The sequence below is a fragment of the Pelophylax lessonae genome (genome assembly GCF_965119305.1).
Source record: "Pelophylax lessonae genome assembly, chromosome: 1".
Classification (NCBI taxonomy): domain Eukaryota; kingdom Metazoa; phylum Chordata; class Amphibia; order Anura; family Ranidae; genus Pelophylax; species Pelophylax lessonae.
The window spans coordinates 234,936,562-234,953,673 of NC_138768.1; the positions used below are offsets into that span (position 1 = coordinate 234,936,562).

General features: G+C 46.2%; 1 protein-coding gene across 1 annotated transcript in view; it reads right to left on the bottom strand.

Moving 5' to 3' along the window:
- KNTC1 (kinetochore associated 1) overlaps positions 1-17,112 on the bottom strand; it is a 792,142-nt gene that overhangs the window by 235,991 nt on the left and 539,039 nt on the right. Inside the window, exon 40 of the mRNA XM_082256649.1 lies at positions 1,872-1,976. Within this exon, the coding sequence (XP_082112775.1) occupies positions 1,872-1,976 (105 nt within the window). The remainder of the gene's footprint in view (positions 1-1,871; positions 1,977-17,112) is intronic.

Sequence of the window (17,112 nt, forward strand, 5' to 3'; positions counted from 1 at the left end):
GTTATTAGGGGCTTTTGCCATTGCAAAAATCAGTTCCTACAATTAAGAGGTGCATTCAGGGTTTCTTTATATCTCTCCTCAAGACATGAAAGATTTAAAGTTTATAGAAAGAGAGTCAGGGCATAAGAAGGGGGGTGGGGAAAGAAAACCCGAAGGCTTAAAAATCCTTGTAATGACAATTAAAAGATATGCATAATATCGGACAGGGAAAAATAGATCTCCCTATTGTTTTAATATCCTCAATATAGGAGGATTCTTGTTTGGACTTTTCTATTTACTGGCAGCAAGTGTCTTGTCTTATTTGTTGTGCATTTCTCAAACTCCAAAAAACAGAAGGTGTGGGGTCAGCAATATGGGCCTCTCCCAGAAATGCACCTCTTTCATAAGATACCTTTCCCACTCCCTAGAGGACTTTGTTAGGTTAGATATGTTTTTTATTAAAATACTCCCTAAGCAAGCTTTGATTGTGCCCCACACTATTGTCACGGGTGCAGTAGGTTTACTTTTGAAAAAAACTCAAGGAGTCTTTTAGGCAAGTATCCTCTTCAGGACTAGGGTGATTCACCATAAACTGTAAAACCTCACTTGAGTACAGTGGGGGTATGCAAACATATGCCAGAATAGATTGCAAGCTATCGATTGTACATAGTATGAAGGTAAACCAAATTTGAGCGTCAATTGTGACCTGCCTAAAGGACTGATAGTGATATTGGACTATAATAATATGCTTCTAGCACAGAGGAAAACTGAATAAAAAATAGTGGGAAATTTAAACCTCTTAAGGAAGTTGGTGGTCTACCTGATCAAATGGGTTAACTGCAGACAGACCACCGATGGACCAAAATGAGACAGATTACAGAACAGTGCCTTCCTCTAATTTCTGACATCAGTTCTATTGAAATCCAAGAGACAAGGACCAAGCTATAATTAGAGGACACCCGAAATGTCTAAGCAGTCTGCAAACAGAAGGCCCCCTAAGAAAAAGAACAAAAAAACGTTTTTACTAAGTGTTTGGGCTAGAAGCTTCAAAGTGTCAAGTGAGACCAGATGGGTGATGGCCAAATACAAAGAGTCACAGGGTGGAATTTTCAACTGTTGTTAGAACGTTTAAAATAACACAGTATAGGATAGTGAATCGCATGGAAAGGGCATTTCAGTATTCTGTGCCCCTGAATTTCAGCTAGAGTCTCTGTCAGAGTTGGGAGCAAAGCATTGGGAGCAAAGCATTTCAACATATTTATCAGTTTATTGGTGCGCTTTATCATCTGGCACAGTGGTTTTAGGCTGATATCCTAGTAGTAGGCTGGGTTGGCTGCGGCCTGATCTTTGTTTCTGTTAGGACCAGTTTACACTAGAATGCTGTGTGAGACAGGTGCATTCTGTGTGTTTCCACACTACGTTCCAAATGCACTGCCTTTACGATCTACTGCTACGGTACAGAAGCAATTGTAGCCCCAGGGAATTTAAGTTGGATTTTAGAGGAGAAGGCAATGAAGCAGGCTTGCAGACCCCTCTTCTGAGTCAGCTATCATGGCTGCAATTTTTCCCCATAAACTCAGATGTAGTTGGTGAGAATTCCTCCCTCGATAAAAGCAAGGAAGGAGTTACCTCTAAAGGGGTTAAAGAAGATTAAAAAGTGCTGTGGCTCAGGCTGCCGTCAGTTCTCTTAGGACACTAGCAAAAAAACTGAGGCATGGTATGAGTATAGAGGAGGGTATATTGGGCTGTTTGCCAGTGTACAATCTCCTGAAGGCAGCTGCATACACCAATGTTCCTAAAGATTTCATTTGCTTTTAAATGTAAAAATAAGAAAAGTGATGACATTCTGAAAAAGAAAAAAGAACAAAAAAGCAATATACCAGTTTTCTTACCTTGTGTAATAAGGCCATAGATGTATCCTTAATCAAAGTTTTGGTTTTCTCTCCAATTATTGAAATAAATGTTTTGGTTTCTGCCATTAACTTTTCATCGTGCAACTAGAACAGAAAATAACGGTTATGAATATGAAGCACAATTCTTTTGAGCCACTGCTTTACATTTTATGGATAACTATGGATATCTAATTGTTAATAATAAGCATCCCTACAAAACAACCCATTCCACAACATCTCAACTAGTATGTGAGGAGTGTGGGATTTATATGTATAGAGGTGGGGTCGAAGTTCAAGCACTGAAACACAACGGCTCTAATAAAGCATACTGTAGGTTCAGAATTAAACCTTCATCAAGACGCACGTTTTGTGGATTTCCTCTTAAGAACACTGTGGAATTTCAACACCGAGTGAACAAAGTGGCTACATTTCTTCTGAATATGCAAAACATGCAATATTAGCAAGGCCTCAGAACAGGTTGAAAGACCTTAGAGTAATATCATACAAGATTACATCTAGGAATGCAACTCATGATTATTTTCATAATTAGTTGGCCGATTAATGTTTTGAATAACCGGATAAAAAAAATCTCAAAGTGTGGTGTATAATTTAGTTAATATGTAAAGTTTAGTTTAAAAAAAAAAAGACAGTTTATTCTTGAATACTTATATGACGTGCTAAACATAAATAACAATCTTTACGATTAGGGGACAAAATATCTAATAAAGTCTAAGAATAACAGAAGAAATATTTATTAGAGGTTGAATCTGGTGCATATTATCAGAGTCTGAGATAAAAAAAAAAAAAATGGATTTTTGACTTACCGTAAAATCGTTTTCTCTGAAGTTCATTGACAGACGCAGCGCCATATTTTCTTGACCACTGGGTTATGCTGCCCCCTACAGGAGTAGGACACTAGGCAGGAAAAAGCTTTACCATGCCTATGGGGCAGTCCCTGCAAGCATACACCCACACACTCTGCTATAGCCCTCAGTTTTGTTGCAAGCAGTGTTTAGAAAAAAAACCCCCACCCCACTCAAAATTAGAGGGGCTGGTGCCGCGTCTGTAAATGAATTTCAGAGAAAAGGATTTTAGGGTAAGTCAAAAATTCAGTTTTCTCTATCGTTCATTGACAGACGCAGCTCCATATTTTCTTGACCATTGGGACGTCCCAAAGCAGTATTTGCATGAGGGGTGGGAAAAAACGCAAAGAAAGAACGTAATTCCCCAAGGCTAAACTTAGCCGACCAGGTAATATGGAGCTCAACCAGGAACGACTGATGCTCACCCAGAAAGAACATACACCCTCAAAGAGAAAAAACTCTCTCTTTTAGACAGCAGCAAAAAGAGGTATCCGAAGAAGCCAACACATCTACTTTGTAGAATTTTGTGAACGTGTGCACTGATGACCAAGTTACCGCCTTGCAAACTTGCAGCACTGGCGCCTGATGGCGAAAAGCCCAAGAAGCACTCAGCTCCCTAGTAGAACACACCTTCACAGGGAAAGGAGGAACTTGACCCTTCAGCGAATAGGCCTGAACTACCGTCTGTTATCCATCTGGATATGGTTGCAGCAGATGCAGCCAATCGTTTACGAGATCCTTTGGACAAATAGAGCATCTGATTTTCTGAACGACTCAGTAGCCGCCAGGTAAACTCTAATTGCCCGCACCACATCCAAAGAATGCAATGCCATTTCCTTGGAATGCTTGGACTAGGCCTGCACGATATTGGAAAAAAAATATATTGCGATATTTTTTTTTCAACGATATATATTGCGATATTGAGGGACCCGTCAATCCAGCCTTTCCGACCATACAGGATTAATGTATGTTACTGTAGGGAATGGGATTCAGTGCACACTGCAGCCTTGTACCATAGGGTTAATGTTACTGACACTGTAGGGATTGGGAAGGATGCTGGGAATGGAAATCATGAAGCATGCAGGCAGCCTTCTAAATTTTAATTGCAGATAGATACAGGGCACTGGGCAGGTCAGGGTTAATATGGTAAAATCAATTACTCAGTGACAGTGTGGACTGTGGAATCGATCAGAATATTCAGTGACAGACAGTCTCTCTCATAGTGGTGGTGGTAGGAGGCTGGAGCGGTGGACTAGGAGCCGGGAAAGGATCACAGCACAGCCGCATACATTACTCACTCGTGCACTGCAGCCCGCCCCACACGTTCAGTGAGTCTCACTCTCCGCCCTAGTTTTCTCAATGGCACATTCAGGGAGCCAATCACGCCGTGAGTAGCAGCACAGCAGAACCAATCCGGTGTGCAGGCACGCATGATTGGTTAGCTGTGCAGCTAATCATGGCGTGATTGGCTCCCTGAATGTGCCATTGAGAAAACTAGGGCGGAGAGTGAGACTCACTGAACGTGTGGGGCGGGCAGCAGTGCACGAGTGAGTCAGTATATGCTCACCGCTGAAGTGTCCCGACTTCTCCCTGCCTAACACGGAAGTCTGTGAGTCCTCCTGTCCTCCTCCGAGTCCCTTCCCCCTGCCTATGCAAATATCGTGACCTCGGCGATATGAATATCGCCTACGGCCGCAGAACGATAGTCGATATCATATCGACTATCGTTCAGACCTAGCTTGGACTTAGGACAAAGTGAAGGCAGCACAATGTCTTCATTCAAATGAAAATCAGAAACCACCTTAGGGAGAAAGGACTGACTAGGTCGGAGTACCACTTTATCTCTGTGGACCACCAGATAAGGTGAGCGGCAGGACAACGTCGCCAATTCAGATACTCTGTGGGCAGAAGTAATAGCCACCAAAAAGGCAACCTTCTGGAGACAAGGCAAGCAGAGGAATCAACCTAATGTTCTCAAAGGGAAAATTTTTGAAAAACCGAGAATACCAAATTCAGATCCCACGGAGGTAGCAAGGATCGCCTCGGGGGAGCCATATGGCAAACCCCTTGAATAAAAGTGTGAATCAGGGAATGCGTAGCTGAAGGGCATTGGAAAAACACAGCCAGAGCCGACACTTGGCCTTTGATAGTGCCAAAAGCCAACCGCTGTTAAAACACCTTTTTGAAGAAAAGTCAAAACCCTAGCCAACGAGAACAAGCGAGGGTGCACCTTCTGCGATTCGCACCATGAGATGTACGATGATAGATCTTCCTAGAAGTAGACTTTCTGGCCTTCAACAGAGTCAGAGTCACTGAGTCAGAAAGACCTCTATCCTTAAACACCTGGTTTTCAACAGCCACGCCGTTAAAGCCAGCGACTGTAAAGCAGGATGGAAGATCGGCCCATGAGACAGCAGATCTTCCCTGAGAGGAAGTCTCCAAGGAGCATCGGTGACCAACCTTACCAGATCTGTGTACCAAGACTGGCGAGGCCAGTCTGGGGCCACCAGAATGACCGAAATCCCTTCCACCTCTATTATGTGCAGAAGCCTTGGCAGGAGTTTCAGCAGTGGGAGCGCATAGATCAGCCGATACTGATCCCAAGGAGCCACCAGTGTGTCTGTGGCGTCGGTCAGAGGATCCCACAACCTGGCTACAAACCTCTGAACCTTCTTGTTGAGTCGAGAAGCTAACAGGTCGATGTCGGGTGTCCCCCACCGGACACACAGGAGGTGGAACGCCTCTGGGTGCAGAGACCATTCCCCCTGATCCAACACCTGACGACTCAGGTATCCCGCCTGACAGTTTTCCACACTGGGGATGTGCACTTCAGAAAGGGCTGGAACAAACTTTTCCACCCATTTCAGGATCGCGGCCACCTCCCGGGCCGCCAAGACACTCTTGGTGCCCCCTTGATGATTGATGTAAGCTACGGCCGTGGCATTGTCTGATTGAATCCGGACTAAACAACCCTGTAAACGATTTGTCCAGTGACTCAGGCAAAGCTTTATCGCTCTGAGCTCCAGAATATTGAACGATCGGAAGTCTGGACTCTTCTACTGTTCAGGACCCCTGCACACGCAGCTTTCTCAGCACTCCTCCCCAGCCGGCCAGGCTGGCACCTGTGGTTACCACAGTCCAATACAATGGGAGGAAGGACCTGTCCTAGCGTAGTGCTAATGAGTGAAGCCACCATAGAAGAGTAGTCTTTGTGTTGTGACTCAACTGAATCATAGTGTCCAAGGACTTTGAATCTTTGTTCCATTTGAGAAGAACTTCCCTTTGTAAGGGCCTCATGTGGAAATGAGCAAACGGAACTGCCTCGAAGGTTGACACCATCAGACCCAAGAACCATACGCAAGTCTGCAGATAGGACAGATGGCTGGATAACCGCAAACTAATCACCCCCTGCAACTTTTGCAACTTGTCTGCGGGAAGAAAAACCCTTGCCAAAGCGGAGTCCAGAGTCAGGCCCAGATAATCCAGTCTTAAGAATGGAATCAGGGCAGATTGTTTGAAATTGATGTTCCAACCAAACTCTTGCAGAGTCTGTATAAGTAATTGCAGAGTCCGTATAAGTAATTGTCAAGTTGCCCAACAGGGCTGAGTGTGAATCTGCTCTTAAGAAGAGATCGTCCAGATACCCCTATACCGTAATCCCACGTTTATGCAGTAATGCCAATGCCGGAGCCAACACTTTAGTGAAGACCCTGGGGGCGAAGGCGGGACCAAAGAGTAAGGCCACAAATTGATAATGCTCCTCTCCTACAGCGAAGCAAAGAAAATGCTGGTGTCCAGCGTAAATAGGGATGTGTAGATATGCGTCCTTGATATCTATGGAGGCCAAAAAGTCTCCTTGGTGTAGAGAGACGCCATTACCGTGCGAATGGACTCCATTCGAAACTTCTGTACCCGCACAAAGTGGTTACAGAAGTGCAGGATTGGACGTACTTTGCCTTCTTTCCTGGGCACAGTGAACAGGTTTGAATAGAACCCCTGAAAGCATTCCCAAGAAGGAACCGGCACAATCACCCCTTGCGGCAGCAGATCTTGTATCGCCTCTCGTAGATCCCTTAACTGGTCTGGAGATAGGCGTAGATTGGACGGGAAGAACCTGTCCGACGGTCAAGAGCGGAATTCGCTCTTTTAACCCGATCAGATAAGTTTGTGGACCCATTTGTTCTGAATCAAGGAAGTCCATGGTTTCGGAAAGAAGCGAAGACATCCCTACTTCTACAACAATCTTAAAGAAGCCATGGCCTGGATGGATGATCGTTTTGGAGCAGCACCTAGGCGCCAAAGAAACTGAACTACTCTTCATTGTCTCAACACTTATTCCAGGTGCCCCTACATTTCTGTGTCTACTGTCTGTGTAGGGGTATTGGTAACATTTTGCTTTAAGACTTTTATAGCATAATTCATTGGATCCATCCCCGCCACCCCTTAATTTCTCCCTGATGCATTTCTTGGTTGCTGCTGCACTAGGGTCGGATGATGGCACTGATCACCTTCTTCACTGGCACCATGGAACTTTACCATTGCATCCTTTCTTGCCATGCTGAACAATGCCTTATACTGAATTTTATCCCCTCATTGCTCATCCCAGCTTAATTAACCCCTTCCTTCGTTGAGCAAAGATGGAACACATATCACCATGAGCCCTCCGGGATTAATCCACCTCTCCAACCAGTTAGTGGCATGGCCACAGGTCTTTCTGAACCTCAGTTGAGGATTGACTGTTTTTTTTTTTTCTTTTGCCTCTTTTGTTCAGGGATCAAAGGCTCACTAAGTTCCGGGTGGTTGAGCCGATGGGGTGGGTAAGGGACAATTCTAGTCCAGATTTTTTGGGGTATTACCTTTATGGCTGTCAGTTCTGTAAGTATTGGGGGGGGGGGGGTTTGTGTTTTTTTCCCCTCTCTCTCGTCTTCCTTTTAACACCTATGAATGCTATGATGCATCTGTTGTGCAACACTCTATGGGTATTCCATACCCATACAGTGTTTATCATATACTGTCAAATTTGCCATGTCTAAACCGTTAAAAATAATATCGTGGAATGTCAGGGTGCTGAACTCACCTCATAAGTGGTCCTTAGTCTTCTTTTCTTAAAAAATATAAACCCAACATAATCTGTCTTCAAGAGACGCATCTTATTGATATGAAGGTTCGAGCCCGTAAACGCTCCTGGTTAGCAAATTCTTATCACGCCACCCACTCTTATTCCAGAGGAGTGTCTATTCTGCTAGCTAGGTCACTTCAAGCCGAAACTCTACAGGTTAAAACTGACCCTGAGGGGAGGTTTGTTATACTTACCCTGCGGATTCTAGCAGGGACATTTACATTGGTGAATATCTATGTCCCCCCCCCCCCCCCATTTTCACCGGATGTACTTTCTAAATGATCACTATTCCTTCTTTCTTGGACAACCGGTCCCATACTCTACATTGGTGACTTTAATGCAGTTTTAGACCCTGCCGTGGACCGCTTAGGGGGTGGGGGCAGACCATATCCATTATTTGCTGACTGGGCACGGATTTAGGACCTTACTGGAGGTGTGCCAGTGGAAGCATCCGGAGCTACATCAGTACACTTGTCACTCCGATTCCTTCCACAGCATGTCACGTATAGATCTGGCGTTTGCCACGGATGTCACACTTCCCCTGGTGTCTCAGGTGTCCTATTTACCTAGAGGTGTGGCAAAATTAGCTCGTTGGATTGATGTATTAAATCCTAAGGTACCTCATCCCTAATCAGGATAGAGAGAGTATCGAACATTGGGGCATGGGTTGGGATTTTAAAGGGTACCGTTTTACAACCAATACAACACAAAAATGTGTAATATGCAATTTATCTAAAAAGTTTATATAGATTTCCCAACAACGGGACAGACAAAAATGAACAATAATGTTACAGGACAGTAAAAAATATAACCATAGTAACAAACATTAAAACAATGTCATCATAAGGTCAAATCCTTGACTGTGTGGGCGGACTCATCAGAGGTCACAACCAGCTTGGATGACCAGAGTCAGTGTGTAGCCATCTAATGGATCCAAGCTCCACTACCCGACATGTTTCGCGGTGTGTACCGCTTCGTCAGGGGCACAAGGGATAGAGCTTAATAATGAGCAACTAGAAAGATGACAAGAAGAGTACAAAGTTATTATACTTAAATGTCACGGTTTACAATGCCAATTTATTATTTCGAATATCAGTGTGTGTCAAGTATGGAGCGTTCGGCCACGGCCCCTCCAACTTGTGACACTTATACGTCATGTATTAGATCACAATTTCAACAAGATTACTTACATGAATATAAAAAGAAGAAATTCATCTACATTAGCATACAGGCCGAGGCATATGTGGGTGCTCCCAGTAATGAGACTGATGGATCAAAACATCCGGAGTATAGGTGCTGGATGCCAACTAACGTCCCCCTGGCGGGCATGGACGACCACAAGGCAGAGAGAGCAGCATGGCCTAGATGGTAGAGGATACATATAGTACTGATAAACATGCGTACTCCGCTTTTCTGGATGCTGTGGAATATTCCACAGACCATGCATAGCACATCATATTCTATATCGTTGAATGCTCATAACAGATATTATTTAATTCTGTCTATAGACAGTCATGTGTATATGTAAACCGCTATTGTTAGCTGTGGTATAGTTATTGATAGTTATATAGGAGTCATTACCTACCGAAATGTATGCCAGAGCTTGCATATTGGTCAGACGATGGGAAACGACAGCTTGGACATAGGGACCAATATGATATCCCCGGAGGGGTGAACAACCAAATTCAGGTCTCCGGGTAGACTTGTGAGTCTCTGTAAGGTATATATATGAAAGAAGAGACACCATGAGCGATAGAAGGGGCCCCATCAGCCCCTATAAAAATGGATTTTTGTAAAATCTTACCGTAAAATCCTTTTCTCTTAAGCTCATTGACAGACGTAGTCCTCGTTGATTAATCAAACTCGGGTTATACTGCCCTCTACAGGAGTAGGCCTAGACAGGAAAGAAAACGTTCTGGCCACACCCTAGGGGCAGTCCCAGAGGGTATATCCTCTCACTTCCTGCTACAGCAAATCAGTTATGTCACAAAGCAGTGTTTAGAGAATTTAACCCAACCCAACTCAAAAACTGAGGGGCGGGTACTACGTCTGTCAATGAGCTTAAGAGAAAAGGATTTTACGGTAAGATTTTACAAAAATCCATTTTTCTCTGTCGCTCATTGACAGACGTAGTCCTCGTTGATTAATAACAACTCGGGACGTCCCAAAGCAGTACCACAAATGAGGGGTGGGATAACAGAAATCAAAATCCAGAGGGCCCAACCGGAGCCAACCAGAAGCATCAAGGACTCATCGAGCAAAAGATGAGACCTAAGTGAAAAACCCAACAAACCCTTGAGGTAGACCAACGGTCTCCTCAGATTGCGGCCTGCAGAACCTTGCGGCCAAAAGAGGCATCGGACGATGCCATCACATCAACTTTATAAAATGATGTAAAGGTATGAACCGACGATCAAGTCATCGCCTTGAAAACCTGGATCGCTGACGCCTGATGGCGGAAGACCCAGGAAACACTAGGTGCCCGAGTAGAGTGCGCCTTAACAGGGAACGGAGGATTCCGACCCTTAATAGAATAAGCCTGTACCACCGTCTGACTGGTCCATCTAGATATGGTCGCGGCAGACACAGGCAACCCCCTTCTAGGGCTATCCGTGATCACAAAAAGTGAGTCCGTCTTACGAAACAAGTTCGTAGTAGTCAAGTGTACCCTGATTGTCTGAACCCCATCAAAGGAGTGTAATGCAAACTCCCAAGGATGGCTAGTCTTAGGACACGGGGAAGGTAACACAATATTTTTATTCAGATGAAAACTCTGAAAACCACTTTAGGAAGGAAGGATGGATTCGGAAGAAGAACCACCTTATCCCTATGAACCACCAGATATGGGGAACGACAAGATAATGCGGCCAGTTCTGACACCCTGCGCGCAGAAGTAATGGCCACCAAGAAGGCCACCTTCTGGGATAATGTAAGCAAGGGAATCTCCCTAATATCTTCAAAGAGAAGTTTCTGAACTGACCACACTAAATTAAGATCCCAGGCGGTAAGGGTGCACGCACTGGCGGAGCCAGATGTCGCACCCCCTGGATGAAATTCCGCACCAAGGAATGATTAGCCAAAGGTTTCTGAAAGAAGATTGCGAACGCTGAAACCTGACCCTTGATAGTGCTCAAGGACAGTTTCTGCTCAACCCCTTGTTGCAGACAGACCAAGATTCGGGTCACCGAATAGGTATGTGGGGGAAATCCAAGAGATTCACACCACGCAATATAAGACTTCCATGTGCTGGAAGTCGCTTTCCTAACTTTAACTAGAGGTAGGAATAACTGAAGCTGACACTCCCTTGTCCTTCAGTACCTGGGTCTCAATGGCCAGGCCATTAAGCCAGCGATTGTAAAGCAAGATGGAAGATCGGTCCCTGAGACCGCTAATCCTCCCTGAGAGAAGTCTCCAAGGAGCGTCCGCGACTAGCCTCACCAAGTCGGCGTACCAGGCTCGACGAGGTCAGTCCGGAATTTCCAGAATAACTGGAATTCCCTCCATCTCTATCCTGCGAAGAAGTTCCCGCAGTAACTTGAGAGGATGGAAGGCATGCCGTAGCTGATACTGCCCCCACGGGGCGATCAGCGTTTCTGCTGCGTCCGCTAGAGGATCGCGGGTGCGAGCTACAAACCTCCGCACCTTCCTGTTGAGCCAAGGTGCCAACAGATGCACATCCGGGGTTCCCCAATGAAGGGACAGCTAGTGAAAAACCTCTGGATGAAGAGGCCATACCCCTTGATCCAGAATCTGAAAGCTGAAATAATCTGCCTGCCGATTTCCCACCCCCGGAGTGAACACTGCGGGGAGATCTGGAACAAACCATTCCGTCCAACGAAAGATGCTAGTCGTTTCGATGGCCACCAGGACACTCTAAGTGCCCCTTTCTTGACATAAGTCACGACCGTGGCATTGTGCGATTGGATCCGAATCGGGCTGCTCTAGAGCTGCTCGGTCCAGTAAATCAGACAAAATCTGATCGCTCTCAGTTCCGATACCCTTATTGGTAACCTGGATACTATCGGAAGGAATGACTTCCCCTGGTTGAGCATCGGAGACACCCTGGTCCGCTCGCTCAACCGGATCAGATTGTCCAGGGAATCGGAATTCTGATTCCATTAGAAAAGAATCTCCTTCAGGAGAATTCGGGTATGAGACTGGGTATACGGTACTGCCTCTAAGAAGGCCACTATCAGTCCCAGCCAATTGACGGACAGCAACATCCGAATCGTTGACTGAACCTTCTGGAGTTTCTCCGCAAGGAGAAACTCTCTTGCCCAGGATGTATCCAACATTAGGCCCAGATAGTTCAGTCTCCTGGTGGGAACCAGGGATGATCTTTGGGAAAGCGAAGAAAACGCTGATGTCCTGCGATGATGGGGATATAAAGATAGGCATCCTAAATGTCTATGGACGCCAGGAAATCCCCCTGATGCAGGGAGGCCACCACTGTTCGGATGGACTCCATCTTTCTCCAAGTCCAGAAATTGGACGCACCTTGCCCTCTTTCCTGGGCATTGTGAACAGGTTCGAATAGAACCCCCTGAAACCGTTCAATGTTAGAAGGGAAGAATCGCACCGGTGGAAGTGATCGAAAACTCGATCCTGTATCCTGACCGTATGACCTCGCGAACCCCTTAGTCCGGGGTTCTGGCAAGCCATGGATCCGGAAACCAGTGAAGCCATCCCCCTACCCCAGAGATGGGTAGGGGCGCATCAGGCTGTATTCTTCAGGCTTGGCTGAGCCGGACTTTTTGTTTAGCCGACCAGCGCCCTTTGAAAACCCTCTGAAGGGGGTTTGGAGGGTTTCGCCTTATCGCCCGCCCTCGCGGAACGAACAAACTCTTTATGAGCAGAAAAGGAAGGTCCTCGTTAGTTACAAGGTCCTTTTATCCTAACAGTCTGTGGCAAGACCGTGCTCTTGCCCCTAGTGAGATCCTTTATAATCTCAACCAAACTAAATGGCAACCACTGGCCTAAGGGTTGACCCTATCAGGGAAAAAATGATGCGGGATTCCGCTTCCACTTTTTCGATCCACCGGATCCCTAAAGGACGCAGCGTCCTCCCAACGGGATAACGGTGGCTTTATTTGGAAATTGGTGAGTCCACTACAGGTGGTACCGTCTATCCTTTTAAAGAGGGATTCCTCAAACGGATAGCGCCTAGCCTTGCGTTTGGAAATAGCAGGGGTTCGTTTCAAAACAACCCCATTTGGGTAAAGGAAAATCCTTCGCCTTTTTGGTAGGCTAACAAGTACCAAAAAGGAATCTCAGTCTCAGCTACCTCTGCCGGTGTAACCTCAAGACTAAAGGTTTCCCGGACGGACACAACTAGTGCATCCACCACTCTTGTGCTATGGCGGAGGCAGAAACGTTCTCCTCACTGCTGAGGAGACATTACCTGAGACAACAGCCCCACAAGAGGGACCTGCAGCTGCATTGACCAGCTCCGAATCCGTATCTGAAGTATCAGATAAAAAATAGGGGTAGGCGGGGGTCGCTTCTTGACCCCCGTCCCTGACAGGCCACCTCCACCCGGGATACCAAAGACTCCAAAACTGCCGAAAATGCATTAAAACAAGTGGGGTACTGGAGGATCCTGCGGCCACCTTGAGGGGATCAGGTGGGGATACATATGCGGCAGGGTCAATGATTATACAAGAAATTTGCCAGCGACAAAAAAAAAAAAATGACAAAGTAAAAAACTTTTTTTTTTTTTTTTGTAATCCCCCAGCGCAACAGCGCCCCTCAGTGTTACCTGCCTTTTTGGACCCCACAGAGAGAGAGAGACCCCAAGGCTCATCCCTGATGCCACGAAGTTTTCTATCAGCCTGCTCAGTGCTGTCCTGTTACAGACAGGAAGTCTTTGGCCCTTTTTCCTGGCTAAAGGAGGCGGCTCCGCCCCTTAACACGCCTTCCGGCGCCTCCCCCTGGCTCCACGAGGTGTTTGGTTACCTTAAACATGGCCGCCCCCATGCTGGAGACACGAGGCTATGCCAATATGGCGGCCTCGTGTGATCTGCAAGACAATGGCGGCGGCCTGTTAGGATAGCGGCGGCTAGCAGCGGCCTGCGGGATGCTGTATTCGGCCTAGCGGCCTGCGGGAGTGCATCGGCCCCACAAACTTCACCCTGGATGGTGATAAGCCTGGCCGATGGTACAGGACCCTGGCGGGCCGCATGCGGTCCATGGGTCGTCGGGAGATGCCACAAAACAGTGCTGTGCAGTCCGTGGAAGCTGGAGGAATGGCGATCTGGACTGCAGTACTCAGGCATAGGCATCAGCCTGTGTACCTCTGACAGGTAGGATACCTCTTACTTCAATAGTAACGCCCCTTTTAGTGCTGCCACTGACTTCAGTCATCCTTACAGACTTACAATGACTTTAGATCGTCAGCTCCCAAACCAAGCCTCCTGGTTATTTTTCACAAAAATCACACTCAAATTGGGGGATCTGTGACTTATTATAGGATAGAGGGGAGATCCATCCTACCATCCCAGAGAGGGGCCCGCGTCCACCACAAACCCGACAGGGGGAGAGGGGGAACATACTACTCACCATACCGGAACCAGGCGGGCGCCAATTCCTGACAGAACCCTTCTCCACCGGGGTGGAGGGGCTGTCGACCAATACGGACGCCGTGACTCTGTTGGTCATTGGCGTCCAGGCGAGACGTTTAACTCGCAGGGTCAGTCCCCGTCCAGTGGGACTATGTCGCGGCCGACCCAGCGCGGAGCTATGGCCTGCACGCGCTCGTAGGCTGAACTGGGGTGACCACTGGATCTCAATATCCAGCCCGTCGCCCAGTTCCAACTTACTTGCTTGAAGATCTCACAGGAAACTGGAGAAAAAAACCTGTCTAAAAAATCTTTCTAAGAAAAAAATCCTGCCAGGACCGAAGATCCTAGCAAGGAATCTAGGTCCTTACTCCTAACTAGACAGAAAAAAACTGATTTGCTGTAGCAGGAAGTGAGAGGATATACCCTCTGGGACTGCCCCTAGGGTGTGGCCAGAACGTTTTCTTTCCTGTCTAGTCCTACTCCTGTAGAGGGCAGTATAACCCGAGTTGTTATTAATCAACGAGGACTACGTCTGTCAATGAGCGACAGAGAAACATGGACCACCAGGCCGGTATACAAACACATATATATGTGTGTATATTGGACTCAACTCTATCCCCTTGGCGGCAGTGCAAACAACGCATTACCACCCATAGGCTCATAAGCATAGGGGGAGTCCGTAGAGTATAACAGAATGCCACGGGTCAAGGAACAACAAGTGCTCAGCATCTGTAGCGCCATTACCTTCACCAGTCCATGTGTCAAGCCTCCATGGAAGCTCTGGCATACATTTCGGTAGGTAATGACTCCTATATAACTATCAATAACTATACCACAGCTAACAATAGCGGTTTACATATACACATGACTGTCTATAGACAGAATTAAATAATATCTGTTATGAGCATTCAACGATATAGACTATGATGTGCTATGCATGGTCTGTGGAATATTCCACAGCATCCAGAAAAGCGGAGTACGCATGTTTATCAGTACTATATGTATCCTCTACCATCTAGGCCATGCTGCTCTCTGCCTTGTGGTCGTCCATGCCCGCCAGGGGGACGTTAGTTGGCATCCAGCACCTATACTCTGGATGTTTTGATCCATCAGTCTCATTACTGGGAGCACCCACATATGCCTCGGCCTGTATGCTAATGTAGATGAATTTCTTCTTTTTATATTCATGTAAGTAATCTTGTTGAAATTGTGATTGAATACATGACGTATAAGTGTCACAAGTTGGAGGGGCCGTGGCCGAACGCTCCATACTTGACACACACTGATATTCGAAATAATAAATTGGCATTGTAAACCGTGACATTTAAGTATAATAACTTTGTACTCTTCTTGTCATCTTTCTAGTTGCTCATTATTAAGCTCTATCCCTTGTGCCCCTGAGGAAGCGGTACACACCGCGAAACATGTCGGGTAGTGGAGCTTGGATCCATTAGATGGCTACACACTGGCTCTGGTCATCCAAGCTGGTTGTGACCTCTGATGAGTCCGCCCACACAGTCAAGGATTTGACCTTATGATGACATTGTTTTAATGTTTGTTACTATGGTTATATTTTTTACTGTCCTGTAACATTATTGTTCATTTTTGTCTGTCCCGTTGTTGGGAAATCTATGTAAACAATAAAGTAAAACTTTTTAGATAAATTGCATATTACACATTTTTGTGTTGTATTGGTTGTAAAACGGTACCCTTTAAAATCCCAACCCATGCCCCAATGTTCGATACTCTCTCTACCTAGAGGTGTGTCTGATCACGCTCCCCTTTCAGTTGACATCCTCCTCCCTGGCTTCAGTCCGGCCCCCTGGTGTTTGAACTCCCAGTGGCTGGAGGATGAGGTGGTGCGGGGGGAGTGTAGGGAGGGTATAGTGAATTTCTGGAACACGAATATGGGTGCTGCTGACCCCTCTATTAAGTGGAAGGCATTTAAGGCTATGCTGCCGTGCACCTTTGTAGCAATCACGGGAGTGCTGCGCAAGAATACTCAGCAGCATACTGAGGAGTTGGAGGGTGCTATGCTGGAAGCAGAATCCGCTTATATTGCTACACCTGGCCCTGATACACAGGTCACCTGGCTTTATAAAAGTAGAGAGTATGAGTTCCCCCTACTGGACCGCACTAAAAAACAAATGTTCCATGTAACACAAAAAATATTTCAGCATGGTCAAAGCATGTCGCCTACTGGCATACTTGACCACACCAGATTGCACCCCTATGTCTATCCCTAGAATACTAACTTACCAGGGCCAGATTAGTGAGGTTCCACAGAACATAAAAGAAGCCTTTCTGACATTCTATAAAAAACCAAATACTACTAGAGTCCAATACAAAGAGGAGCAGCTACTTGTCACAAGTGTCTGAATGGTATGCCCAATTTAAACACCTATTGAGCCCAGTTCTGTTACGCACTTATAATGAAGCCCTTGAGGCAGGAATTCTTCCCCCTGCCGTGCGTGAAGCCTTAATTATCTTACTTCTAAAGCCACGTAAAGATCCTCTTAAATGTGAATCTTATCATCCCATTTCCCTTATTAATGTTGACACCAAAATACTAGCAAAAGTATTAGCTGGCGGTTTGAATAAGGTGGTTGCGGAATTGGTACGAAGCGACCAGGGAGGTTTCTTTGCAGTATCCACATAACTGTCCTCCCACTCGTGTTATAGCCTCTTTAGACACTAGC